The following is a 27814-nucleotide window of genomic DNA, read 5'->3' as shown; positions in this document are numbered from 1 at the left end:
TTAGTCTTGGACACTCTTGAATCTCCATCCACCTACAATATTGCCACTACCAATTAGAACTACTGGATCATAAATAGAAATTAAAATCATTTAAGAAATTAGAAACCACAAAAACAAAACAAAAAAAAGATCACAACTTGGTTTAGACATTTCTTCAAACAAGTTGATTGCAACTTATAACCATTTATTTCACCCAAATTAAAAGCCTGGTTAGCTTACAAGGAGAAAAGAGAAGATTATGTTACAAATCAAATAGATATTTTTATATATTTATCAACATAAGTTCATTCCAAGTATACTGCTTTGATAAACCATATAAACATAAGAAACCCACTCATCAAAAGTGGTCAAGAAAAAAAAACCCCAAATATGAAGAATCTGCCATGTATAGGAATTATGAAAACTAAAATTCCAAAATTAAGAAAGGGAAACATTGTTGTTGGACTAACCATCCCAGAAGAATTAATCAAACTGCGAGAGAAGTTCGCCTGAAATTTATGTTATCGATGATCGGAGATTTACGTAGTCGATGGTGAGAGGTTACGTCGTTGGAAGTCTCTCTGAGAGAAGAGAGTGGCCTGAGTTAAAAGGGCTCTTGGTATAAAAGAGTTGAAAAGAGTTGGGGACCCAAAAATATAAAAAATGAGACAGGTGTCATTTTGTAAAGAGGCCACATCGCATGTGAAGGAGGAAAGCCTCCTGATGTAACAGGAGCCAAGCAATGTCCTTTTCGAAATATAAATATTTGAGCAGAAATAAATTTCTTTTCTTTTTCTTCTTCACGGAAATAAAACCGTTGAAAACGTTGACCCACCCATCCTCGCGTATATCCGACGGCTAATATAAATCTACAGAGCCACGTAGGTACAGCTTCACTGATGGTGGGACCCTTCTTGTCAATAGAACGGACTAGTTGGGAGTCTAGCGACCAAATCGAGTAGAAGACTCGAAGTTCGCACACCGCCGGCCACGCTCACTATTCACCAAAATCTCAGTGAGCCACCGTCCTCTCTCTCTCGCCATGGCCTCCGGAGAGCAACCGCCGAAGAAGCGAAAGCTGTACGAAGCTCAACCAGAGCCACCGTCATCACCGCCGTTATCTCAGCCACCGCCACCGCCACCGCAAACCCTAGCCCCTGCCCCGAGCGTCGGAGCTCCACAATCTAATGAAGAAATTCTTAATAAACGTAGACACAGAGACGAGATTCGAAGCGTTTACGAGTGCTATAAGCGGATTAAGTTTTGCCTTTCCAAGAATGACTCTGCTCTCACGCCTGAGCTCGAGCAAGCTTATCTCTCTCTCATCACTGCTTCCAGAGGTCAGTGTGAATTTTACTCTTTTGCTCCTCTTTTTTCAGATTTATTTGTTTATTTTCGTGCAAATGTTGAACTGTAGTGCTTACGGCGGGGTTAGCTGAGTTAATGTTTGGTTGCTGATAAGCCTGAAGAAAAGAAATAGGTTATGATGCTGTTTTATTTCATGTTGAGCCTTTGGTTTCTTCAATTACTGAAACTTTAAAGAACCAGTAGTAGATGATGATTGTTAGCTATATAAATCTTAGTGAAGCATCAAAGGAACTTACATAATTAGGGTGTTTCTTGTGGGTTCTACATAAATTTGCATTGCATGAGATCAAATAGGTAGCTTGGGAATGTTCTGCGAACAAAGTAGGTGCTGATTAGCCCATTAGTCTTATCTTTCATCATTAATTTGCCTATGTTCAACTACTTTGCTCCAAGCTGCTAGTTAGATTTTCAGACCAAAAAAAGCTGCTAGTTAGATGCATTGCGCCCTGCACAAGTGCTTTAATGAATGAAAGAGAGAATAAGCAGCCTTCATACTGTAGATTATAAATTTTTCTCTCCAATGTGGTAATCCTCAGGCTAACTTCACAGGTTGTACGAGCGTACAACGTATTGTGGCTGATCTCATTCCTCGATATGCTTCAAAATGCCCAACTGCTCTTGAAGCCGCGGCAAAAGTTGTTATCAATATGTATAACTGGAGCATGGCGGTAATAAATAGAGGAGAGGATGCTGAGAGTGTTGCATTTCAGACAGCTAAATCCTGTATTCTTGGTCTATCTGATATTTGTTGCACTGCTTCTTCAGTGGCGCCAACATCATCTGTTATTCGGGGTATTTGCTCTACAGTTTTCCAGAATGTGCTCACCTTTTTCATATCCACCTTTGAGGGAAAGGATGTCTTTATGATTGTTGGGAAAGAAACTGTGAGAATACAAGATTCTTCTGAGATTTTTTCTGAGCTAAAGCATAAGATTTCAGATGAAAATGAATCTTCACCGATTAAATTATCCAAGTTATGTGCTCTCAGTTTACTCTGGATTTTCTTTTGTTATCCTAAAGAATTGTTTTCAGCCTGGTTCGAACTCTTCAAATCCAGTGCATCAGAGGGAGTTCTGAAAGGGCAGTATTTCCTAAGTCAAATGACAAGCAGGCTTGATAATGATGGTGGCTATCCTTTGGGTAAAACTGGTGATGAACCAAAATCAAGTACAGGTTATAGTGAATCTAGCACCAGAAGGGATGAGGTTAGCTCTGAGCAGCTAGCGTCAGATGGTGCCCAAGTCTGTGGAGTTGTATCTACAGTTAAAAACAGCTGCTTGTTAGGACTGGTAATTTTTTAGAGCTGCCCTGCGTATTGAATGGATGTCATGCTATTAGATTCTGAGTTTTAGTACTGATATAATTTGATAGTCTTTGCCATATAAGCTATTAATTTGGGACAATGTATATTAGTATTTTCAAGAGATTGAAGAAAATACTGGGCACTAACTCTTGTTTATTTTTAACAGAATTGGGGAAATCTTTTTATCTAGCATTGTTTGTATAACAAAAACACATAATGTGTAATTTTAGGGTATGGTAATTAGCGTATGGATATGCATGACAGATCAAATGCATCCTTCCTTCCATGTGTCCTGGAATTGCAACTCAGCTCAAGTTCAATGCAACAAATTTCTTTAGGAAAGGGGTTGTTGAGTTGACTGAGTTTTAGAACATTAGGTACTTTATTGCAATAAAGTTCTAAACCAAGACATGTGTAGAGGGGATGTGGTAATTTGGGTAGACACCGCTAAATGGGGATTTTTAACATTCGTATAAAGGTTATTCTCGTACATCTGACTGGTTGTTAGAAATAAGATGTGCTTAGGTATTTGGTTTGAAGATAAGGTATCCGAATTAATTTTTTCCCCTTTTGATTAGTGGTTTGATTATTGTTATTCCTTTTCTGGTCTTGCTGATAATCTCTTGCACTGGGTCGTTTTTGTTATTGTTTTCCTTTTTTCTTTAAAATGCAGGTTCTTAGCAAAGATCCGTCATTGCGAAGTTGGATATTCTCAAAGTATAAGAAGTTGTGCAAGTTGCAGTCTTTCAAGGAGTTATCTGATATTAAATCTTCTTTGGAGGATGTCTTTAAATCATTTGTAGAACAAATGGATGTGGAAGACAACCAGGTGGATAGTGATGAGGATGATTCTGATCCATCCAGATTTATTGAACGGGCATATCTGGTGCCTAGGTTCTCTAACCAACATGAAACCTGTAGTGAACTATTTGGAAAAGATAGTAATTTAAGGCCTAATGGTGGATCATATGATGATGTTTATTCTGACAGAGTTTCAAGCCTAAATCTGAAACCTCGCAGCTCTATAATCCCTCTTGAAACTAATATTGTGGGTTCCAATCAAGACAGTGGGGGGACAAGGTCCACAAACTGTGAGATTAGGGAGCATGGAGATATGTCACACGGCAGGTCTTCCGTGCCCAGGGACCTAATGAACCACCAGGTGCTTTCACCTGTCACAAGATCTCCATTAGACTTCAGGAGTAATTCATTTGATGGGAGAAAACATGTTCATCTTGAGAAGAATCAAGATGCAATGGATTTTGGATCACCTCTCCTGAGATCTTCAAGTGGAGGTGTAAATAGTTCTTTTGAATCTCCTAAACCTCATCTGGTGTCACCATATACTTCCACACCAACTCAACCTCATTTGGTCTCACCATATACTTCCACAACAACACAAATTGTTTGGTGCTCTGATGGGGATACTGGAGCCATGGATATTTTCTCTGCTTCTAAACAGCTCTGGCTGGGTTTCTCAGGATCTGATGCATCTGAAGCTCATGTAAGGTTTCAGTTAGAGAGGTTTGGTGTGATAGAACAATTTATTTTCTTCCCAATCAAAGGATTTGCCTTGGTTGAGTACAGAAACATTCTCGATGCTGTAAAGGCTCGGGAATATATGCGCGGACACTTTCCTTGGCACATAAAGTTTATGGATATAGGACTGGGAACTAGAGGTGCTATGAATGGTGTTGCAGTTGGTTCTAGTTGTCATGTTTATGTTGGAAATGTTTTAAGCCAATGGGCCAAGGATGAGATTCTGCATGAATCAAGGAAAGTGCTTTACAAGGGTCCTTACATGATCACCGATCTTAGCAATGAAGGTGCATTACTGATGGAATTTGATACCCCTGAAGAAGCTGCTGCTGTAATGGCACATCTCAGACAACATCGCAAGGAAAGGAGTAATTACAGGCCACCGTATAGTGCAGGGCCAACTAATGTCGTAATATCTCAAATTGACGGTGCAAGATCTGTGCTTACCCCTACCCACAGAAGCAACAACCCTGGAAACATGTCTAGTGGTCATGTTGCTGCACCATTCTCAGTAAATCATGACAGCCATCCCATGGAGCTTGTATCCCCTAGAGTAAAGTCTGAGAATCAGGGGAATTCAGTACAGAGTGGGTATACGTTTCAGTCAAACAGAGCTGTTACTGGCAGTACAGAGATGCTTGAAGCTGGCACCCAAAAGGTTGATGGTTATGACAATAACATAGCTGTGGTGGATCCTTCACAAGGAGGTGATGAACTTATATATAAATTTGTTTTTTAAACTTTCCCCCTCCCCTCTCCTTTTCTTTCCTTTTGATACTAAAGGAACTGTATATTGGATGATTTTACTCTAGGTAGTCATGTTGCTTCTCATGCCACTGAACAAAACTGGATGTATGCAAAACCTGGAACGGAGCTGCATTCTGCACCAGGGAGCATTCCATGCGTTCCTGTGCCTACACAGGGACCCTCTGTCCCACCTCCACCCCAAATCCAATCATCTCCATTTATACGACCCATTTACCTCCCTCCAAATAGTTCCTGGGATCCACGGGGTGTAAATCATAATCCTCCTTTGAACCCAATCTCACCAGGTGTAATGCCCAACAATTTTCATGGTAATGCTATTGTATCTCCCTTCATTCCTGCTTCAGTGACTCCACTTGCACAAGTACAAGGAACTCCAGCGCATCAATTTGACCTAATGTTTTCAGTTCCGACAGTGCCACCACCATTATCATCTCTACCACCTCCTCTGCCTGAAATGCCACCTCCATTGCCCCCATCTCCACCACCTTTGCCTCAATCGCAGCCACCTTTCGTTCCTCCTCCTCCACATTCACCTCCTCCACCTCTGCCTGTTCCAGAATCATCTGGAGTAGAAAGTTCTGGACGATGCTTGCAATATCGGTGGCAAGGAGTGTTATGTAAAAGTGGTGTTCAGTACTGTACGGTTTATGCATCTAGGGTGGATTCTGATATTTGCAAATATTCCAATGCCATTTCAGAACCTGTAGAGTAAGGACTTATCTTTTCTTTAGTTTCCTTTCTGGAATCTCATTAAGGTTTGCATATATCAAATAAATATCTATTAATAATTTATGACTAATTTGTTCAGATGGCCTGCTAAATTAGACATGACCAAGCGTACAGATTTTCGGCATGTGAAGTCAACATTTACTAGCACCCCACCACATAAAGTAAGTCAGTGAATATTACTATGCTTCTCTCTCTCTCTCGTGTCGCGAGGAATGTATTTAATGCCTGTGTCTTTGGGTACCTATATTTTTCTAATTTCTGGTTTATAAGGCCTTCAGAATCAAATAAATATCATATTGAACAGCTTTGCCTTTTATAAGATGAGCTACAGAATAGTTTTTCCATAACACAAAGAATGTGAGAATTATACAATGTTCACTGGTTAACATCAATGGATCATAAATTGGCATGTGGTGAATCCCTGGTAAACTGGTTGTCATCATAGCTATATATAATGCCAAGGATGCTGATAAGATGTATATGATTGGTGAATATGATATTTATTTGACTTATATGGCCTACTACCCTTTCAGTAATTTACTGAAAAAATTTCTGTTACAAACTGAGGAAAATTGATCCCCAGTCTACCTACTGAGTATTGACTTAATTGATGTGAAGGCCGAATTTCTACATATTAATATTAACTTATTTTTCTCCTTTTCCTTTCCAAACCTTATTTAATTTCATTGTCTTTCTTTTGCATCTGATGCAGAGGGAGGTATGTCGATTAATCCCAGCTTCTGCAGGCGACCACAAAGGCGTATGTAGCCTCCTCTGTCTATTATGATTTTGTCCCTTTGATAATGTGATTGTACTCTTTAGACAAATCATGTTTCAATTCGTAAAGGTCATTGAGCTTCATATTTGTACATAGACTTTTTCAACAAAAAGTGTAGTTCAAATATTTGTACATGGACTTTACCACACGTATTAAGTCTTGCATTACTGTTGTCCAGTTTCAGGATTTCATTTCGTACCTGAAGCAGAGGGAGTGCTCGGGCGTGATAAAGATCCCTGCCGTGAAATCCTTATGGGCGAGGCTTCTCTTCATACTTCCACACTCGAATGACACTTGCTCCATGCTCTCTATTGCACCCACTCCACCGGATTCCCTCATTGCTTTAATATTACCTAAAGAAACCAACTTTGAGTGGGTTTGATATGATCTTCTTAGTTTATTGTATGGCTGGAAGTCTGGCCATACATGTGCTTGCCGTGGCCTATGGAGTATTATTTTCAGAACACAACACTTATTTGTTATGCTTATTATACTAGCTGGCGATGTATTGTTTTTCAATATTTTCATACACGGTACAGAATCCAGCATACTTTATAGTGATCAATCGTTGTTTCAGCTTAGCTTAGCATGTAGATCGAAAGTATTTTCTCACTTTTACACCCCAACCTCTTTACCCCTACCTTCCCCTCCTTTGTAGCACTCACTCTCGCTCTCTCTCTCTCTCTCTCTCTCTCTCAGGAGAACAATTTCCTATCCCGTTGCATTCTCATTTTTTCCTCTCTCTTCATGTCACGTAGCAAAGGAGGAGAGAGAGAGAGGAAGAAGTGACAAGGCAACATGAGTAGGGCCAAGATGGAATATTGTGGCTCCATGAGCCCACAAGTAACACAACCACAGAAGCCTGGACCTGATGCAAAAATACTTAATTTTCATTCATGGCCCAAAGAAACATACAAAAAAAGAAGTTAGAAAAAGGGGAAGAAAAAATGAATTTGGCCAGGGTAGACTTTGCTGCTTTGCCTTGTGTGAGTGTTCCTCAAGTAATTCAGGCTGGGCGCAAGTAAGCCCCAACCTCTCCTAACTATTTTGATTTCCGATTGACCCGCACATTTACTCTCACTTATCTTTATTCGAGAATTCGATCGGCTTCTTCTACAAAGACATGTCGAACCGGCACGCTCAGACAAGGCAACCCGGGAACAAGGGTTTCGCCAAAACCCAAAAGGTCTTCGTCCCCAAGAATCAAGACCACAATCCAGGCCCTAAAGAGCCCACGCTCTCCAGCTCTCTCAGGCAATCGCTTGCCACTCAATCCAATGCCGAAACTGCCACCGTTGCTGCTGCGGCGCCGTCGGCAAGTAGGGTTCGGATGGGAGAGAAAGGAGAGTGGGTGTCCAGCAGAGCTCACGGTGGCAATTTCGTAAATTACTTGCCCCAGGATGAGGCGGTGGCGGCTGGGCTCGGCGCAGACGAAGGTGGATTGGATGCCCTGCAGTCTCAGAGAGTTGTGGATCTTCTTAACAGAGAGCTCTCTCGCTTGCTCAAGTTGAACCCGAAGGAGTTCTGGAGACAAGGTGCGTACAACTTAGTTAAGCTGCAACCTTTTTAACATTGATAAGCTTTTTTGTCACACTAAATTGTCAATTTAATAGAAAATTTGTTACCATTTCTGTTATCATCCCATCTAGTTTTCCAGTTTTTGGTTGTTATAATTATGCTTGTTCTTGTGATAGTACCATTAATCTTTCACTGTTGTTGTTCCTGATACCCATTTTTCTCAGTGGCTAGTGATACTTCCTTGCATGAATTTCTGGATAGCTTCCTACAGTTCAGGAGCAGATGGTATGACTTCCCTCATCGTGGAGCCAAACAAATGGTGGCAGGGGTCATTGTTGGGGAGTTCGAATTAAGCCGGCGTGTTTTTATGGCATTGTATCGCATGTAAGTTTGAGCTTGCAGCTGTAGCTTCATACTTTACTAGTTCGTTATCGTTTTTTTGTATTCACTTTATTCACTACCTCTGTCATTATATTACAGATCCTCTAATAGGGATCCCGGTGCACGTGCTGCTGATAGTCTCAGTCCAAAAGACCATGAAGGTGTGTTCTCTCTTCTCTGTAAATTTGTGTTCATACAGTCTGGTGGGCAAAATAATCCACTTTTTGGAATAGGATTGCTGTAACCGTTAAAATAATGTGAATATTATTTTGTATTACTTTGTGTCAGCTTCCTTTGTGCAGTAACCAATGTATGGGATAACTTTTGTGTCCAAATTAGAGCTTGTGGGTGCTTTTAGGTGTATCATAGAAGTCTGCATCTATGTTCTATATTTGCATTGAAGTTGAACATATCTCGTTGGAGAAAATATGATTAGGATGGGGTTTTTTTATTGCTTTTTTTTCTTTCTTCATTTGTATCATATCCTAATAACAGTTTTCACTAATTCCACATGTAGTTCTTTTGCAGGAGAAGAAGTTGCTTGACCTGCCCAAGTTGCTAGACATCTGTGCTATATATGGTCATGAAAATGAAGATTTGACCAGAGTGTTGGTAGGCATTTTTCATGAATAGCGCCCTACTGCATTGGCTCTCTCTCTCTCTCCCCCATTTTTTATTATGATGTCTTTCAGGTTGGAAATGCAGTGAAAGCACATACTAGAATACATGACAATTTGACTGCAGCGGCTTCACATTTCCTTAGCATTGTTCAAACAATGTATCAACGTAGCAGTACAGCTTTGGAGGTATGCACAGTGCCCACTAATCTATTAATTCAATTACAACATAGTATCTTACACCGCCAAATAATCTGTTTTTAGTTAATGTTTCAAGATGTCCATTACTTCGAGGGGGCGCAAACCTCTTGATTGAAGCTCCACTGTTCTGAACAATGAGAAACAAACATTTGCAGCCTAATGGCTATAGTCTTAGGTTTTCATGACCTCTACTTTTTAGACTTGAGGAAACTTGTAATGAAGAGAACTCAGTTGTCGTATAATGTTGATCAAAATTTCCAGCCTAACAAATAACCATTAACTCTAAACGTGTTTGTATTTCTTTATTCCTTATTTAGTCTGGTCTTTACTGGTAGTATTGACATGTACGTTTTCAATTAAGTAGCTTGCGTGCATTTCTGATACATGACGGAGGTTTTTCCAATATCATGTACAGGCCCTTTTTTCCTCTGGAAACCCTGGAGACCAGGGACCCGGCCTTCTTACTGATCTATTGGAGGTGAGTTTCTTTCTATTTTTTTTTTTATTGAACATGTTGGGACAACCGACTCCTTCCTACACCTTCTCCCATCCAATACTTACTTTAAATTTAAATTAATTTCTTCGAAATATTAAATAGTGGGTATTAATTTGGATATGTTCTGCTGCATGCTATAGAATAGTTTCTTTTGTCAATATTTCAATTATTTTTTTACAGTAACATGTGGTATTGTATCTGGAAGTTCTGTTGAACGAGTTTTAGCTACAAGTACACCAAAGGAACTCATTTAATAAGGGATTCAAGGAAATCATTACTTTTCCTTTTTTGGGTTGGATCTATGATACTTTCAGTGGATCGTTGCCGTTTCTGTTTCAGCTTTTTCAAGAGATAAGGATGTTTACATGCTTATGGTACTTGTGTTAAAAAATTTCTCCTCCTTTGGTAGGTTATGGACTTCATAAACGATGCAATTGTATCCATGGACGCTTTACTCACTGCCTACGAACCATCAGCTGTGTTCTTTTTGTGCCCTGTTGAAACGAGGTACCTTGTTTAGCATTGGGTTTTTCTAAATTTGTGGTCTAAGCATGAATGGTAGTAGCTGTATTCCACAGTAAGAACATGTGAGTGCATAAGGGTTTTCAGTTTTTACCAGCCTGTTTTGGTTCTTTGTCTAGGATTTTTATAGTGGAACCTGATTGGTTGGTAAATCATGGGTTTTAGCATGAATGCTGTCAAAAGTTTCAATAATAAGGAAATAGTATATCTCTCTGTCTATGCAGTTATGGGAACGACGCATTACTAAGCACTCTAGCAAGGTTGCATGATTCATTACTTCCATCTTTGCAGCGTGGGTTTCGAATAATTTCAAGTTCAACAGCTTCAGAAGATAAAATGGTGTCTAATATTGCTATAAGTTTGAAAATGTTATCAATGAGAATCGTCAAGTTTGGTTGGAAACTCTTGGACTTATGCTATCTAAGTGAGGAGGTCTTCAAAGATAACCTCCCCATTCCATCTGCTGCAGAGATGTTCCCAGCCAAAATAGAGGATCCTTTCATTAGGGCAGATATATTGGTTCAAACTTTAAGAGAGATTAATGGAATTTCAGTATGTGCTCAGGAAAACCAGAATAGGCAAACTTTTCTTCAAAATGTTGAGAAGAACTTCAACATTTTGAGCAAAATGGAGAACTTACAAAATAACGGTAAGGGATTACATGCTATTACTGTTTGTTTTACTTGTTCTTGTTGATTATAATTTTCCAGTTACTAGGTCTTATATGTATCAAGATAGACATTGTATATATGTCATGAGATGCATTTGTTTTGGAAGTAACAAATAATTGATAAATGTTATTGATAAATACAATAATCCTTGCATGATTTGTCATAGAATTCTTACATAGTAAGAGAAGTTATAAACTAGCAAAGTATGCTGAATAAATTGTTTTCTTAATCTCTCTCCACTATTATATCGATATGGGAGTTGATTTCTAGATATTGAGACGGTCATTTTCTCAATTAGGACATTAGGGTGTTGGGGAAGAAAGAAGGTAAAAATGAAATTTCACAATAATTGGTGTCTTATAAAAATTTTATATTCGGTTATCAATCGGAAAATATTTACTATATGTGATTGTTTTTTATTGGACAGTTAAGTATAATTATGCTTGATCTTGAAGAAGTAAGTTATATCAAGTCAACTTTGTTCATGCAGGATGGATAGTTGTGGATGATGAACAGCTAGGGTATGTATCCGGGATACTGATGAGTTCTCACAAAGTCATTGTTAAGGAGCACCCCAGTACGACAGTCCCTTTAACAAACAACAAGGTGCAAATAGATGAAGATGTTGCAATTGTAGAGTCCAGAATCAGTCAAATAAAGGACCTCTTTCCTGATTATGGCAAAGGGTTTTTAGCTGCCTGTCTAGAAGCCTACAACCAGAATCCTGAGGAGGTGATTCAGAGGATTCTTGAAGGAACACTTCATAAAGATCTGCAGTCCTTGGACACTTCACTAGAGACAATGCCAGTATCCAAGAATGCCACTGTTAGTAGGAATGATAAAGGGAAAGGAAAGCTAGTTGAATTTACAGCACCACCCGCCACTAATACAGTCGCCGTTGCTAGGGATAAACCAAACAGCAGCTCTTCAGTTTCATCTTCCTCAACACAGGGAAGGTTTGTTAGGAAGTCTAAAACGGACTTGCCTGATTCTGATATCCTTGATAACAGAAATGAAGAGTACACAGCAAAAACTGCTGCTCTTATTTCAAAGTATGAAGATGAGTATGAGGATGAATATGATGACTCTTTTGATGATCTAGGTCTGAGTGTTGCAGATTCAGGAGTCGGGGAAAGTGAGATATTTAGTGAAAAAAGTAGCTCAAATATGGGTAGGCCTTTTGAAAAGCAAAATGAAAGTTCATCTCGAAGTGCTCCTAGTTCGAAATGGGGCTCCAGACAGAAGCCCCAGTATTATGTCAAGGATGGTAAGAATTACAGTTACAAAGTTGCAGGTTCAATTGCAGTTGCAAATGCTGGTGAAGCATCATTAATTACAGAAGCACAGCAGGACATGATTCATGGCCTTGGTCGCGGTGGCAATCTTCCTCTTGGTGCGGTCAAGAAGCTGACGGAGTACTCTGAGGAGCAAAACAAGCAGTTTGATATTCCTCAGATGGAAGGGAGAGGGAGAGGGTTTATTGGGAATGCCAGGGGCAGAGGAAGGAGAGGAGGAAGACAAAGGGATTCCAGTGAGGAGCAAGATAATAAGCAAAATGATACTTATGAAGTTGAAGGCCAAGAGAATACCGAGAATCAAAGGGGAGGAAGGGGAAGGGGACGGAGAGGAGGGGGAGGGGGAAGAAATTTCAGGAAGGACAGGGCCATGAATAAGCACTTTTCTGGTTTAGGTGGCTCTTAGGTATACAGGATTACAGTGATTATCTGCCCTACTTGTAGTTTTGGGAATGGTTTTAAGCATGAGATCTTTCGAGAGTTACAAATTACTGTAAATTTTGGTTACATCGATTAATTAATGAGTTATATGCATCAAAATGAAGGATTATCGGTGGTTTTGAAATAAGCTGTGCTTTCTCTTGTATCAAAACCAGTAATGGTGCAAAGGCAGTCTATTTTTATACGTCCTGGTAAAGAAGCAATATTCTCTCTCTTTCTTTTCATTCTTATGTTGAACAAGTTGTAAACATAGCTCCCAATTCCTGCTCAACTGGAAGAGTCCCAACCAAAAAAATTGGGCGGGTAAAAAGAAACTATTACGGAGGGAAAGTGGCCCAAGATTAAAATAATCAGGCCATAGCAAATGAATTCTTTTTGTAGTTTTTTGGACAAACCAAAGTAAATGAATTCGGGCATCAGAAAATTAGTACCACGAATTTGGGATGGCGGAAAATTGGAAATGAAAATATGAAAATAAAAAAGAAAAGGAAAGAAAAGGTTAACACTGCGTACCACGAATTTTGGATGGCGGAAAATTGGAAATGAAAATATGAAATAAAAAGAAAAGAAAAGGTAAACACCGCGCTAGAAGAAGGGTTCGAACCTTCGACCTTGTGGTTAACAGCCACACGCTCTAACCAACTGAGCTACTCCAGCACGTCACGACAACAAATGCGTGGTATATTTCTTTGAACCACAGCTTTTTCTTGCTGACGGTAGATTATTTTTCCGTTTCGGGATGAAGACTAGGGAATGAATCAGAACATTTCAGATTCACAAAGCATTCCAATCACAAAACTTATCAGGGCTGTGCAGCCAATGCTTTAAATCTCGATAATTCTCCTACTCAGCTGCACAGTGATACCTTCCACTCTCTCTATTCAAGTAACTCTGCCAAGTAGTTCAATCAATGACACTAGCTTACAATCACTGGTGGACTTAGGAATTTTTTAACGGAGGTGCAATTTTGGTCAGGATTTAAAAACGAAGACAAGCTCGTTGCGCAGCACAACACAACACAGCGCAGTGCAGCATCAGACAAACTTCTTTTAGGTTTTTCATCGAACACCTAGAGTGCACCTCCCAGGTGGAGCATAGATGCAATATGCAACACTTACAATAACTTTTCCAACGATAGAAGGTGCAGCTGCACCTCCTTACGCCTTAATAGGTCCATCACTGCTTACAACTGAAAAACCATGGTATATTTCAATGGTTCCCCGTCGTATACATCCATGTGTTAATCTAATCAAAGGAAGAGTGCTTCGCGGTTTCTGGTCATGTGTCGATCTAATCACATGACTAGTCACGTAATGAGAAAGACAAAAACCGATATCAGAATTCTCCACTCAATGACATTAGATCACGAGGCTGCATATAGAATAGAAGATCAATCTTGCAAGGCCAAAAAGAGAACAAACTAATTTGTTAAACTGCTTTCGTAATTTGATAAGACACTTTTCTCTATTTCCGCTTTCCATACATAATTGAAACTACCTTAGGTAAACTTCAGAAATAATCAACGCAAATTCAAAAAACAAGAAATCAGAGATTAAAAATCCAATGTATAAAATAATTTTCTTCATTAATGCCATTGTCGCATAAAAAATTTAATGTTACAAACGATAGTGTAACCCATTCGATGTGTATTTGGCGCCACCGCCAACAACTAAATGACTACGAGACATAATTGTTTGGAATCTGATGACAAAAAACCAGCATGGAGACGAAAAATAGGTGCAAAACAATATAACCACGTCCATTTCTACGCATCATCCCCCATATTAGCTGCAAAGCGGCCAATATTTTTACCCTGAAAACACACGACGAGAAAGAAAAAGTGAGCAGGAAAGTAGAATGAAGATCAATGAACAGCAAGCATGTTGGAGTTCTTGCAGTGACAGTGAAGAAGAAGACTGTTCACAAGCATATATACCTCTGATAACATTCGCTGTTTGTTAAGTTGCTGGGTCCTTGCTTTGTTGACAACTGAGTTTGGTGATCTAAACAGCCTCTGTAACAAAGAATAGGATTTATTATAGTAAAACAAACAAACGGATAGAATTAAACAAAGCAACTGCAAATATTACTAACTCGGCAAAGCTCAAGAATATCGAATGAACAGGAGACTATATTTGGTGTAGTAGTCAGAACCGAACCTTTTCACTACTGGATAGACGATGTTCAGAATCTGAAAGATACTTTTTCTTTGGAGTGAATCCAAAAACATCCTGAAGGAGTTCGTTTTCCTGTTTCAGAAAATTTATGAATCAATTAGCCTTTGCTTACCTAAAGAGGAATTACATAATGTGACGATAAAAAATAGATATGAATACTGCCCAGAAAATGACAAGGAAATTATTGAAGGTCGAGAAAAGCCGCAACCTGCATGTGCTTGATAAAACCTCCTCCAAGAAAGTGCTTCAAAAAGTTCAACTGTAATATTTTCAAAATGGAAAAGAATTGATGAGTTGAACAATCCACAAAATAAAAATGTGAATACAAAAATCGGGAGGAGAAGCAGAGGATGAGAAGGACCTGTATCATCTGTGCCCATGTAGATGTCTGTAACGATTCACTACCAATCTTTATTGAAATTTCAGGAGAATAACCATCCTAAAATTGAAGAATGAGATCACTATACAGGATCAATGCAATTAGTATTTATTTTAATACAAAGAATCTAGATATACCTCAAAATATTCCAAGATATCCCGAAACGTATTCCGCTGGTTGCTAAGATCTTTTTTAGCAGAACTTTTACCACCTGCCTCAGCTGAAAGGTTTCTGGCTTGAATAATAATTTTTGCCTTTAGTCCTTGTATATGTACATATTCCCGAGGTTTATTTCCTTCTTCAGTTGAGCTATCACTTGAACTTTTAGCTCCCGCAGAGAACTTCTCTAAAATTCCTAGCTCAAAAATTAAAGCCAAAGCTTCACCAGCAGCTATCCGTATAGACCGGTCATCCTTGTCTAGCAGACTAGATAAGTATGATATGGACCTACATTATTGGCCAAGAAAATAAAGGGCAAAATTACTTGGATGATTCAATCTACGAACCATTATGAGTTTCCATGCTGAAATAGGGTAATTAAATGCGACACCAGTTAAGGTTTTACTCACTCTTGCCAATCTTTGGGATTAAGATTCCACCCATCCATAGTCGTAAGAAGAAAGGACCATGCAGACACCATGGTGGTTATTACAGGGGCAGAGGGTTTGACTGCAACTACCTGAAAAATAGATAAGTAAGCTCAAACAACAGCATGCTCACACACTTTCTGGAAAAGTAGCTGGAACATGAATACTTACATTGGAACTCAGTTTTGGATGAACCACTTGCCACATAACTTGCATTGATTTTTCTGTTTGCTCTGGGTCACTACCACCAACAAAAGTGATAATAGCTAAACACTCCAGTAACTGCGAACAAAATCCAAATTGTTTGTTCAGAACAAGGAACGCAGGACCAGCATCAGGATAATCCAACCACCAGAAAGCCATTGAAGTTAAATACTAAAAAGGCATAATATCTTAGATACCGCAGATGTCTTTGTTGCTTCAGATCCTGATTTGAAAGCCTGCGAAATCACAGGTAGTGAATCCTCCAGTATTTCATTAGCATTGTCCCCACATCCGACAGTCAAAGCCAATAGTCCTGCAAACATAAATGAAAAGATTAAAAACTGATTTTGGTACTGGGGGGAAAGAATGTGAATGAGCCAAAAAAGGGGTAATGGACTAACCGATCACATGAGACGCCAAACATATCTCTTTGGACGAACCCTTTTTTATGCAATTCAGACACTGATGCAATAAAGTTGCAAATCTGAGGAACACCAAATAAGTGTATAAGAATCATAGTATTAAAAAAAAATGACTCAACATTGTGTCAGAGAAACACAATAAGGTAAGAACTAGGCATCCCTAGGCCTCAAGAGCATTAATGGAAATAATTGAATGCACGGGCTTACTTCTTTTCCACAAACTGATGCTGTAAGTTGCTATTAAACGCTTCAATAATTGATGACAGAGCTTTTTCTCTTGTGGAACCCCTTCACATACACAAAGTAAACATATAAGCAAAACGGGCAACAGTCAAACCAGCTTCTTCACAAAAAGTAAATATATGAGCCAAATGGGCAACAACCAAACCAGCTTCTTCACACAAAGTAAATATATGAGCAAAATGGGCAACAATCAAACCAGCTTCTTCACCCTTCTCTCTTATTATTATCATTACAGAACATGATGATTAAAAGCAACAAAATTGTAAAGAGAGTACCTCTTCTCATACAAAGCATCTACAGCTTGGTCCAGTAAACTATCCTTGTCCACTTGCATTTCTTCATTCCCGGCCACTGACATACGATCAGAGCGAACGGTCGACGTTGAACTCACACTACTATTATCATCATCGCTGTCCAACAACGCCGCATTCTTACGCTGAGAATTACCTGCCAATGCCAATCCATACAAACCTCAGCACCAGAAATTCTACAATTGTAAATTTTTTGGGTCGAAAAGCAACGTCCATGTATCATGAGCTCCAAAAACCATTAGAATCAACAAAATTGTTGCAACAAAAACAAAAGGGAATGAATAGAATGCAAATTTGAGATCTCAAACAATCAGATTGATGTAAGCAAAACCTGAAATTGAACTGGAACCCTAATTAACATCCAACCACAACACAATCCAGAAGGTGAAATTAGAAAGGCTTACGCTTCCCCATCTGCGAGTTGTACGAGGGCTCCTCCTGACTATGGTTTCTTCGTCAGAAAAAATGACAGGGCTGACTGAGAATCTGAGAAGGAGAGCGTTGCCAAAAAGAAAATATAAAAAGATGGGTGAAATCGAATCGGTTGGAGACGAGAAAAAACAGATATTCAGAAAATCCCGAGGACAATTTAGCCATTAAAAGATTAGGGTTGTTTTGTAATATTTATTTTGAATCTGATTTTAGGGTAAAAATAGAGCGAGAGGGGTTTTTCTTTCTGGGAGAGACAAATTGGATTAGGACTTGGGAGGAGGAGGAGCTTAAATGGTCGAAAACTCGAACCGCAGTTTGTTTATTGTCTCTTCTCTCTGCTTAAATGGGAATTATTCAATTGATATGGCATCGAATATTCGGGGGCAACATGCGGACCGCTGCTCCAAGCAATCGTGTGGGTCAGTACGTGGTTAGTTCTGATCCGTTGATTTGATCCACTTCGTGATAAGATGACGTTGTTTCGGACTTGGCGATGTCGGCAGGACGAGCGAGTTGGTAGAGTGGGAAGGCGCCAGGAGGCGCGTAGACAAGTGTAGCATTTGCGCCACGTGGGGTTTGAAAGAAAGTTCCAGCTTCTAGGGCTTTAGATTTATTGTAGGCGTGATTGAATTCGAATCAAAATTTCGTTGTGTTAGTTTTAGGCGCGATTGAATCAAAGTCTTTAATTGAAACGCAGCGTTCCAGGAGGGCGGGTGGGTCGTCATTTGGTTAAAGGTTGTGGTTGTGGTTGTCGCTTAAATTCTAGGACTTGCTTCCTACAACACAACACGCTACCTTGGCTAATGTTTGCTTTGAATAATCACGACCGTTGATACTGAGCTGCTACACACAATTAGTCGCCCACTCGAACGTGAATGATTCCAACCGTAACTCCATGTGAAATTCGTGTCTCATCATGGATGATAACGATTGATTTTAGCAAAATTCTTTAATATCTAAACAAACAACTCATGGATTTATAATAGTAAAAATCTTTATACTTCCATATATATAACTAGAAAGGTCGATATACATATAATTTCAAAAATGTTGGAACGCTAGCTAGCTGGAATTTCAAGTTGGGTCTGCCGAAAACTTGGATCTAACTTCATTAATCAAACCTAGTTGCCTGGAGGAGACCCAAATAAAAATAATAATTAACAGTAATAATCAGCTAGGTTAACTTGGAGGTCAAGTAGATAATCTAATCTAACTGCAACAAAGCATTTTGAGCGGCTCTAAAGCTTCCTAAACATCTGTGTCTAAGTTTAACAACAAGTCTTCCTCAAAGAACCAAAAAACCGTTGGTGAGGTCCAAAGGTTTTTGGCACATGATGAGTGTTCATTAACCCTAATTTTATGGCTTAAGTCGGTCAGTCTAATCAGCTCTGTGAACTGCTCTCATGGAATAAGAACCAATTTTATGATTATCATGAAGTCTTGCTATTGGCCCAAACCCGTCACACGTGCCCTGAAACTCCCTTTTTTTTTTTTTTGGGTCTGCAGATTTCTCACTTCTGAGTCGAGCTTTTTAGTCCTCATCTTCCACAACCAAAAACAGAACTTGCAGAGACAATGCAAATTGATTGATAAAAATACCCAACTACCCAATTCTGTTGAGCCTGTAACCGTTAAAACGGTGTCGCATTCTTGCTAAACAATGAGCCCCATTTCGTCTCCATTTCAACCTCTCTCCCTCTCTGTTTTCACTTCACTGTATAAATATATTGAGAGTGCTATTCAGTCTTGGTGGTCAACCGTTTTCTCTCTCCAAATCTTTGGGTTCCGTGGTTTAATATTTGGTTTCTGGCTTTGTTTACTCTGTTCCTACCTACTAGATTTTCTGCGTGGATGTAATAACAGAGAAAACAAAAATGAACGGAGATCCTTCATCGCCAGACCTTTATTGCCATGAAGATCCGAGCTTTTTGTATGAAGATGATGAAGAGATGGCAGAAGTAAACGTAGTCGTTAATCAAAACGAAATTGAGTTGGAAGAAGCCCACTTGCATAGCTTAATTGACAAAGAGATCGCATTTGGGTTCAGGACGGATGAAGATTTGGTCATTGACGACTGGGTTCAAGAAGCTCGCTTGCAAGCTATCACATGGGTTCAAACAGTTAGTCTCAAACAAACCCATTTCTTGTATTTGATTGAACTGCATTTATGAAGCTTCAAATTGGAAATTGGAATTGAATTGAAATATATTTATGTTAATGGTGTTTCTTGAATTTCAGAGAACAAGAGCTCTTGGGTTTCATCCCAGAACAGCATATTTGGCCATCACATACTTTGATCGGTTCATTTCCCTGGAAGCCATCCCTGTAAGAATTTCTTTCTTTCTTTTTGGGATATGAACAACCAATGCAAGTTTAATTGACAATGCCATTCAAATGGGTTGCTGTTGATAATGATTTTATTTATGGTTTGCAGGAAAAAAAAAGAGCTGCTTTCGTTAGATTGATTTCAGTGGCATGTCTATTATTGGCTGCAAAGATGGAGGAGATGAACCGCCCACCACTTTCACAATACACACTCGAATTCCAAGGCAGAAATATTAAGAAAATGGAGCTTATGGTATTGGTAGTCTTGAAATGGAAGATGAATTTAATCACACCCTTTGCGTTTCTTGATAACTTCATCGCAAAGTTGTGCCAAGAATCTCCACCAGGTCTAAAATCCGGGATTGAAAAACGGCTCCTTTCCATAATGACAGGTATTTCTATTACTATTTCCATGAACATTTATGTTTGAATCATGCATGCGATTAATTTTTTTGTTTATGGGTTGATTTAGATGGTGATTATGTATTAATTATTACGTTTGTTAATTAATGTAGAGATTCATTTAATGCATCATCGACCATCTGCCATAGCAGCTGCCGCCACATTGATGGCAGTGGATCAGAACTTAGCACAAGAAGCATTGGAAGCCAAGATAACATCCATTCCTGAATTGTACTTCCTGGAAACTGTGAGTCTTTTTTTCCTTTCTAAATAAAACTATAGAAGTCATTTCCTCATTAGTTGTTTGTTGCATCAAACAAATCAAAGATTGGATTCTGATCGATGTTCTTGGTCCTCTTGGACTTGTTTGTCTTATTCACAGGAAGCTGTGTATTCATATTACACGATAATGCAGGTGCCATAGACGAATTAACCTAAAGAATTTGGAGGCCAGTAGATATTGTAGGAAATTCTTGAGTTACATCAGAGAAGTGATTCTGCTACTTTGGTAAATACCATATACGACAATTAGTAGTTTTCATATTGGTTTAAAGAGTGTGTATAGTTCTTAGTCATGATTTGGAGATGATCAGAAACAGCTTCCTTAAGAAAATTTACAGATCAGAGCTGGTTGCTGTTAACTCTTGAGTTTTTGCTTTTTTATTTATTTTTAGGTACTCATAATTCTTGGGTTCAGATATCTGTTTTGGTTATCGGAGGAGGGGGGTTGATTTGGGTTTCTGATTGGATGTTTGGAATACTTTTTAGTTTGTGTGATTTGATGCTTCTATGTTGCATGTTGGCCATCTAAACAATTTTGTAAAGGTGAATGTGATTAGATTTGTTTGAATATTTGGGGATTGCCTTTTGAGGCGGGCCCTGCTCTTTTTCTTCTTTGAAAACATTGGGGTTGGCTTAGCTATGCATTGCTGAGGTGTCATCGAAACGAAAATATCTTTTTGGTAATGGGAATTCTCGGTCAATAACACAATGATACATGAGATAGTTTTTCCATGTGTCATTGTGTTATTAACCGGAATAGCAAAAAATGTTATCCTCGTATATTATATTTTGAAACTAAAGTTACCAGTCTTAACCTCATAAGCCAAAAAATAAAAATTACCTGTCTTAAGTTATGGGCTGCTGTTCAGAAATTTTACAGTTTTACACTTTCTTTTTACCCTTTCATGTACAACAGAAAAATAAAAAATAAACAGATTGCATGGCATATCATAGTCGTTAATGTTTTTTTATTTTTTGAATGGCCAAAAGAGTTGATAGTCGTGCTGCCAAAACTTGGTAAACTAGAAAAATAGCATCTTTGATCTTTGACTGTAGCTGAATTACCAAGGGTCTATATAATCTCAATTTACACGTAAAAATAATTTAGACTTGCATTTTATTTGATATTTTACTTTTCCCACTTGGTGGTTCTGATATCATGCTAGTTAGAACTAGAGAAATTTTTTACAATCGCTCGTATCGACTCCAATCCTTTGGTACCACGTGTGCGCTACTTTGAAGAGGCCTCGAGGCAGAGAAAATAGCACCTGCACAAAATATGCAATCACGATGGCCTACTAAGAAAACAGTGGTGTCTATATGCTAATATAGCATATAAGGCAAGGCGGTATTAGGCAATAACAAGAGCAATGGCAAGAATGAACTGCAGGATCAACATCTGTTAGCGCAAACTAAATCCTTAAACGTTTCAATAGTTAGAAGTTAGAACAGCTATCACACATCAGGTTTACAAAAACTGACCTCTTTTCAGAAGTTGAGGATATTATATCTTGGGAGATTCACTATTATACCCAATATAGGAGCCCAAATTATAAAATAAAATAAAAACCCCCTTATATGAATGATATTACAGTATCAAAAGAATGATAATGATCTTTGAAATGATCCCACAAACAAAACCTCCATCCATCGGCAAGTCGTCAAGTACCTTTTCAAGTTTTGATTGATCTGTTTCATTACACAGGGATGAATTTCAGAGCTGCTGAAATCGGCATGCCAAGGAACCCAAGTAAAACGCTCACGAACCATTGCTGCAAACTTAGAGGAGATGTGCTTGCAAACGTGCCCAGGAACTCAATGATTATGATTTGAAAGATAACAGTGCATGAAAGCACAGTCACAAACACATAGTTCTGCAATATCCCTTTGAAGACGTTTATCTTCTCCATTTCCCTAGAGCTGATCTCATTGAAAACCTGAAAGAAGGCACAGAGTAGGAAGTAAATACTCTAAGCAAATCCTTATCAGCATAAGATGGGGGCTGCATTTATTCCCTATCCAAATTTGCAAGATATTCGCCATCATATCCACCGGCATGCTGCAATTATTACTTGATATTACAGTAACAGGGCTAATTAGTCAACACTGTATATGGAAATTACTCTCCTAATGACAGCAGTGATAATAAAGTACTGCATGCATGCATAAGCCCTTAGGCTTATGGATGAGTATCATTTTCCGAATTTGAATCCTAGCATTTCCAATACTCCGATTCATTAATAAACACAATATGATTAAGTCAAACGCCTGATGATTCATGATTACCTGGCAAAACACAAATGAGTTGAAAATAAGGGTGTTTAAAATCAAATCAGAATCTGGGCCAACCAGATGAAAGGTTTCTTTTCCTCTAGTCTGTAGAAACCATATTATCACAAACTGATACAGAGACTGCCCTATGATATTCCTCCACATCACATTAGTGATGAAGTTCCCTTTCCTACCAACCGGTGTTCTCTTCATTAAATCATCATTAGGAGGCTCTGTGGCTAATGCAAGGGCTCCTAGAGTGTCCATGATCATGTTGACCCAGAGAAGCTGAACAGCAGTAAGGGGAGTATTTCCTAGGAGCATTGTCAACACCCAAGACAAAAGTTAAACATTAAAGGATTGTCATGAGAAAGAAAAAGAAATATAAATAAGAAAGAAAACATATCGCAGTCTGCTTACCGGTTAAACAGGCTGAAGAAAAGTTAACAACAAGGGCGACAACATTGACTGTTAACTGGAACTGAACAAACTTCTGTATGTTTAAGTAAACTGAACGCCCCCATTTGGCCACTGTCACAATTGTAGAGAAGTTATCATCCAAAATTATCACATCAGCACTTTCTTTTGCCACCTGAGATAATGCAAATGGTTAATTACCTTAATGTCAAAAAGGTTCAAGTTGACCTAAAAACTAAAGGATATGGAGCTCTACCCCCAAAGAAAGAGAGAAACAGAGACTTCCTTCGGCAAAGGAGTCGCTTCTTTCTTGCATTATCCATATCTAATCCAATATTATTTACCCTTATGACAACCACTTTGCAACCCTAGTGAATTCTTCTGATATCCAAAGTCAGTAATAAGATCATGGAGCTCTGATTTGTACAACTACAATTTCAAATCAAATTCTACCTGAATTGAATGTTCGTAACATAACAAAATAGGCTTACTGGCACAAGAAAACTACAGGGATTGAACCTTCCTATAAACAAAAAGTATCAATCAAACAATTTGGCTGTCTTTCAGCATATTATATGTAGAAAAAGGAAAGTGGTCCTTAAAAATGTGACTTAATGATATGAGAGAGAGTCTTTTACTAGACAGAAAAAGGGGCAGCATCTTGGTAAATACCTCAGTTCCAGCAATGCCCATTGCAAGTCCTATATCAGCTTCATGAAGCGCTGGAGCATCATTTGTACCATCACCAGTCACAGCAACAACTTCTTCAAAAGTGGTGCGCAACTGTTTTACAAGGGTATGCTTATCCATTGGTGAAGATCGAGCCATTACCTGAACACATGATAATATCAAATTGTGGTCAACAGAAAAGTCACTTCTCGTCAAAGGGAATTACAAAACTTGAATAGTAAAGCAAATTTCTACTTCAATTATTGTCATATGACTTTCTAGAGCCGTGCTTTCACCCATAAGTAAAGAAATAATGTATTTTCTTTCACATTGATATAGTAATTGTCATCATTATTACTCTACTTCCCACTAAAGACATGGATTTGTAACATCTTATTATTCGCCGTAATTAGCTGTGCAAGAATAGTAAAGTAGGAATTGGGAATTTGAATAGAATTAACACCTTAGGTTTCTTGTTAAGTTAAAAAGTATAATTAATTAATTAAATGTTTGTGAGACACATCTAGCTGAATTTTTTGAAAATGTGGTATACATGTTTCTACGTAAGTGTCTTTTAAAAAGCTAAGAAAATGCACCTGAAGTTTTGGAATAATTTTTTGTAATTCCTCCTCACTCTTCTCACGGAATTCAGGGCCTTCAATTGCCACACCCCCATCAGTCAAAATTCCACATTCTCTTGCAATTGCTTTTGCAGTGTTTATGTTGTCTCCAGTTACCATCCTGACAGTAATGCCAGCAGACCTACAAATCGCAACAGACTCCTTGACACCAGGACGAACTGGATCCTTGATACCCACAATGCCTATACATGTATACCCAGAGCTAGGAATAGGACTTTCAGCAGAGAACTCGTTTCCAATCTCCATGTACCCTAGGCAGAGAGTTCTAAGGGCTTCACTAGCAAATCGTTCAATGATGCCATTCAGAAGATCGATGGATGCTCTGTCAAGGGGAACAACCTTGCCATCTGGACTCAAGAATTTGTCACATGCAGCTAAAACTATTTCAGATGCACCTTTACAGTGCACACGGAAGCCACCTTCAGGAAGCTCTAGAACAACACCCATTCGCTTCTTCAGAGAATTGAAGGGCTCAACTTTCACAACCTTTGATGCTTGTCGTTCTGCCTTGAAATCGCCTCCAAGCAACATCCCAAATTCCAAAATAGCGGTTTCAGTGGGTGTTCCCAATAACTCAATCTTTCCATCTTTGTTTGTAACAACTTCTCCTCCTGTGTTGTTAAAAATAGATTGGAGCAGAACTCTAAAAGATGAATCAGGAATTTCAGAGGACAAGTTAGAAGCTCCTTTAGAGGTTCCCACGTCTTGGATTTTCCCACAAATGCAAGCTTTCACAACAGTCATGTGGTTAGTAGTTAGTGTCCCAGTCTTGTCACTGCAGATAGTTGTGGCTGATCCCATTGTCTCGCAAGCAGCCAAATGCCGGACAAGTGCCCTATCGTTCATCATCTTCTTCATGGCAAAAGCAAGACTCAATGTCACAGCCAAAGGCAAGCCTTCGGGAACAGCAACAACAACAATTGTAACAGCTATGGCAAAAAATTCCAAGATTTCCAATGCTTCATCTCCAGACCATATCAAGTGAGATCCTTCTTGAAGCTTGCGGCTGAACAATCCTTGAACCAATACGGCAAATGTCACAACAGCAAAAAACAGGCCTATTTTCCCAATGATGGTTGCCACACCATTTAGTTTGACCTGCAAGGGAGTTTCATCATCTCCTCCTTCACTGAGGGTAGCCATCAGTTTACCCCACTGGGTTCTCATTCCAACAGTAGTCACAAGCATCTTGCATGATCCATCTTGAACTTTAGTTCCTGATAGGAGGAAAGGATTCACAGAATTGACATTGACCGGTTCACTCTCTCCAGTTAAACTAGATTCATTTATCAGCACAGAAAACCCAGAAACAAAGAGTCCATCAGCTGGGACCAGATCCCCAATAGACAGATGAACAATGTCACCAGGAAGTAGATCATATATTGACAACTTCTGTCTGAACCCGTCTCTAGTAACCTGAACAGTAATTTTTTTCTTCTCCTTTTCCAAGTCCTTGAACTGCAGGGACTGTTTATAATCGCTAGTTGCAGTGACAAATACAACAAGCAAAATGCTCGCAACAATTCCGAGTCCATCATGGGCACCCTTCGGCCATCCTTCTGTCATTATCCCAACAAGCAGAGAGACAAAGGCACAAAATGCAAGTATCATGAGGGTAGTGTCTTGAAGGGCTTCCCACACATAAACAAAAAATCCGCGTGATGGTCTTTCAGTGAATTTATTAATTCCATAAATTTCTTTTCTTTGACTCAACAATTGCTCAGAAGTGGAAATTCCATTGACACTTGATGTTCCAAGCTTGCCCGTGATAGTCTCAACACCACCATGAATTCTCAGCTTCTTCACATCACGGCCTTCAACAATCGAGCCCAACTCATCAGCACAAATTTGAAACCCTGCAGCTTTGACTTCCTCAGGTACAGTATAGTCACTGAGAAAACTTAAGCCTGCACACATTTGACGGTTGAAAACTAAATAAATGGATAACATAAAGAGAACTCTTGTTTGAAAAAACATAACCATCGTATAGCCAACTTTAGAACCAAGTAGGTTAAGATTCTTGCCTTGGATAAACTGAAGTGCAGCTTGTGAAACCAAAACTGCAACTCTAAACTTTTCCTATTAATTCAACCGAAGAAGAACGGATGCAAAAAAACAAAAAAGAAAAAAAGAAAACCAAGTCCACAGTAAGAAACATAATTTTCCTTTATAAGACAGTAAGATATATATTTCCACAGAAAGTATGGTAGACCTTAATTTCCTTTGTTTTATAGTAGACCTTAATTTCCTTTGTTTTATAGTAGACCTTAATTTCATAGTTCATGATACAGTAACTACTGTTCACCGCGGAATTGAACTTATATTCATTTACATGCAGCATAAGATCATTTAAAGCAGCTGAATTACTGAAAATTTTCACCATGCATGGTTCTGGAAATGATATTGTTCAAGACTTTAGTACGTTCCCAGACATCCAGCCAAAATAAATTCTCATGTCATGCAAGCAATAAACGTTTGAGTCCTCTTATGGAACATCATCGTAGCACACTCCATATCACTATACCAAATTCAGTGGCAAGTTACTTGCTCAGGATTTTCCATTTCCACATGGTTCAACATTCAGTGAAATCCGACAACACCAAATGGCAACTTGTTCAAGCTGTGATTGAAAATAATAACATTTGCAGGACAACTGGATCTGTTAACAGCAAGGATAATTCAGCGTCCACCTGGAATACATGATCTCAAATTTCGAATAATATATCATCCCCATAACGAAATCTTTTCACTCTTCCTTACATCTAAAATACGTTGCTCGAGATGTGCCTCAACTTTCCATATCTGTGTGGATTTGATTTTGTTAAGCATGCAAATAACTCAAATGTAAATCTACAAGTACGCAGGAATGGAACTTTAATTAATTTAAAATTCAGATTAATGATTTGATCTATTCTAGACTTCTAGCAGTCGTTTACAAGTATGGTAAGTACCTTTTGGATCAAAGACAACTAATCAATCATAAGGACTGATTAGCTGGAAAAAAGAAAAAGAAGGAAGCAAAAAAACAAAATAGAAAGCGATTTAAACCTGATTGGAGCGTCGAATAGTTTCAGCCTCGAAACGCTTGGGGAGATTAGCAGTGAAGCGGAACCTCCGTTTCTTATTCTTCACAATCCAACAGAGCTTTCTCCATCTCTGAAGCGCCTCCTCCGACGAGTTCTTCGCCTTCAAATCAAAGTTCTCATTCAAATAGCTCTCCATCTCAGCTTCGCAGCTTCACCAAACGCGACCTCTCCGGCTCTTCTTCTATACACAATTTTATACACAGAAACCCTAGCCTTTACTCAAACACACCACCAAAGAATCAAAAGGCAGGCCGAACCAGAGGAACAAAAACTTTTACCAACAGTAACTCGAATCGTCTTTTTTAGTCTTTAGTCTCTGTTTTGATTTTGATTTTTTTCTTTTTCAAATTCAAATGAAAA

The 27814-nt window shown here is 38.8% G+C and overlaps 5 protein-coding genes and 1 non-coding gene across 8 annotated transcripts; 3 read left to right on the top strand and 3 right to left on the bottom strand.

Annotated features, from left to right (window-relative positions):
- The first annotated feature begins 915 nt into the window (after positions 1–915).
- On the top strand, positions 916–7040 carry LOC148297966 (nucleic acid binding protein). Of its 2 annotated transcripts, none has more exons than XM_088247352.1 (7): positions 916–1319; positions 1897–2636; positions 3324–4896; positions 5002–5665; positions 5766–5847; positions 6399–6446; positions 6643–7040. In XM_088247352.1, the coding sequence occupies exons 1-7, from the start codon at positions 1022–1024 to the stop codon at positions 6844–6846; spliced, it is 3609 nt and encodes a 1202-aa protein (XP_088103478.1). In that variant the 5' UTR covers positions 916–1021; the 3' UTR covers positions 6847–7040. The 2 variants fall into 2 exon arrangements, with proteins under 2 accessions (XP_088103478.1, XP_088103479.1); XM_088247353.1 differs by having other exon boundaries at positions 1187–1319; positions 1884–2636.
- A 144-nt stretch (positions 7041–7184) lies between these two features.
- On the top strand, positions 7185–12790 carry LOC110772450 (Ubiquitin system component Cue protein). The gene is made up of 9 exons (XM_021976888.2): positions 7185–7999; positions 8207–8366; positions 8463–8524; positions 8881–8975; positions 9056–9169; positions 9597–9659; positions 10087–10184; positions 10424–10848; positions 11361–12790. The coding sequence occupies exons 1-9, from the start codon at positions 7588–7590 to the stop codon at positions 12569–12571; spliced, it is 2640 nt and encodes an 879-aa protein (XP_021832580.2). The 5' UTR covers positions 7185–7587; the 3' UTR covers positions 12572–12790.
- Positions 12791–13189: 399 nt separating this feature from the next.
- TRNAN-GUU (transfer RNA asparagine (anticodon GUU)) lies at positions 13190–13263 on the bottom strand. Its single transcript has one exon. It is a non-coding gene; the product is annotated as a tRNA-Asn (tRNA).
- A 909-nt stretch (positions 13264–14172) lies between these two features.
- On the bottom strand, positions 14173–17699 carry SAT32 (interferon-related developmental regulator family protein / IFRD protein family). Its single transcript, XM_021976914.2, has 13 exons — positions 17334–17699; positions 16894–17065; positions 16583–16663; positions 16355–16437; positions 16151–16266; positions 15921–16031; positions 15732–15841; positions 15300–15609; positions 15145–15222; positions 14992–15042; positions 14766–14855; positions 14543–14620; positions 14173–14419 (listed from the first exon to the last, which is right to left on the bottom strand). The coding sequence occupies exons 1-13, from the start codon at positions 17341–17343 to the stop codon at positions 14372–14374; spliced, it is 1338 nt and encodes a 445-aa protein (XP_021832606.1). The 5' UTR covers positions 17344–17699; the 3' UTR covers positions 14173–14371.
- Positions 17700–18653: 954 nt separating this feature from the next.
- Positions 18654–20910, top strand: LOC110772486 (cyclin-D5-1-like). The gene is made up of 5 exons (XM_021976926.2): positions 18654–19481; positions 19600–19686; positions 19796–20078; positions 20202–20335; positions 20471–20910. Exons 1-5 carry the CDS (start codon positions 19236–19238, stop codon positions 20510–20512), a joined length of 792 nt encoding a protein of 263 aa, XP_021832618.1. The 5' UTR covers positions 18654–19235; the 3' UTR covers positions 20513–20910.
- Positions 20911–21388: 478 nt separating this feature from the next.
- Positions 21389–27814, bottom strand: ACA1 (autoinhibited Ca2+-ATPase 1). Of its 2 annotated transcripts, none has more exons than XM_088244042.1 (7): positions 27417–27814; positions 24324–26447; positions 23731–23889; positions 23062–23233; positions 22657–22955; positions 22040–22307; positions 21389–21638 (listed from the first exon to the last, which is right to left on the bottom strand). In XM_088244042.1, exons 1-6 carry the CDS (start codon positions 27588–27590, stop codon positions 22068–22070), a joined length of 3168 nt encoding a protein of 1055 aa, XP_088100168.1. In that variant the 5' UTR covers positions 27591–27814; the 3' UTR covers positions 21389–21638; positions 22040–22067. The 2 variants fall into 2 exon arrangements, with proteins under 2 accessions (XP_088100168.1, XP_021832591.1); XM_021976899.2 differs by lacking the exon at positions 21389–21638 and having other exon boundaries at positions 21773–22307; positions 24324–26275; positions 26393–26447; positions 27417–27812.

Source organism: Prunus avium, chromosome 1 (genome assembly GCF_965620075.1).
Source record: "Prunus avium chromosome 1, drPruAviu1.hap1.1, whole genome shotgun sequence".
NCBI classification, from domain to species: Eukaryota; Viridiplantae; Streptophyta; class Magnoliopsida; order Rosales; family Rosaceae; genus Prunus; species Prunus avium.
Note: the sequence above shows the minus strand (reverse complement) of the source record. Positions and strands in the feature narration are given on the sequence as shown.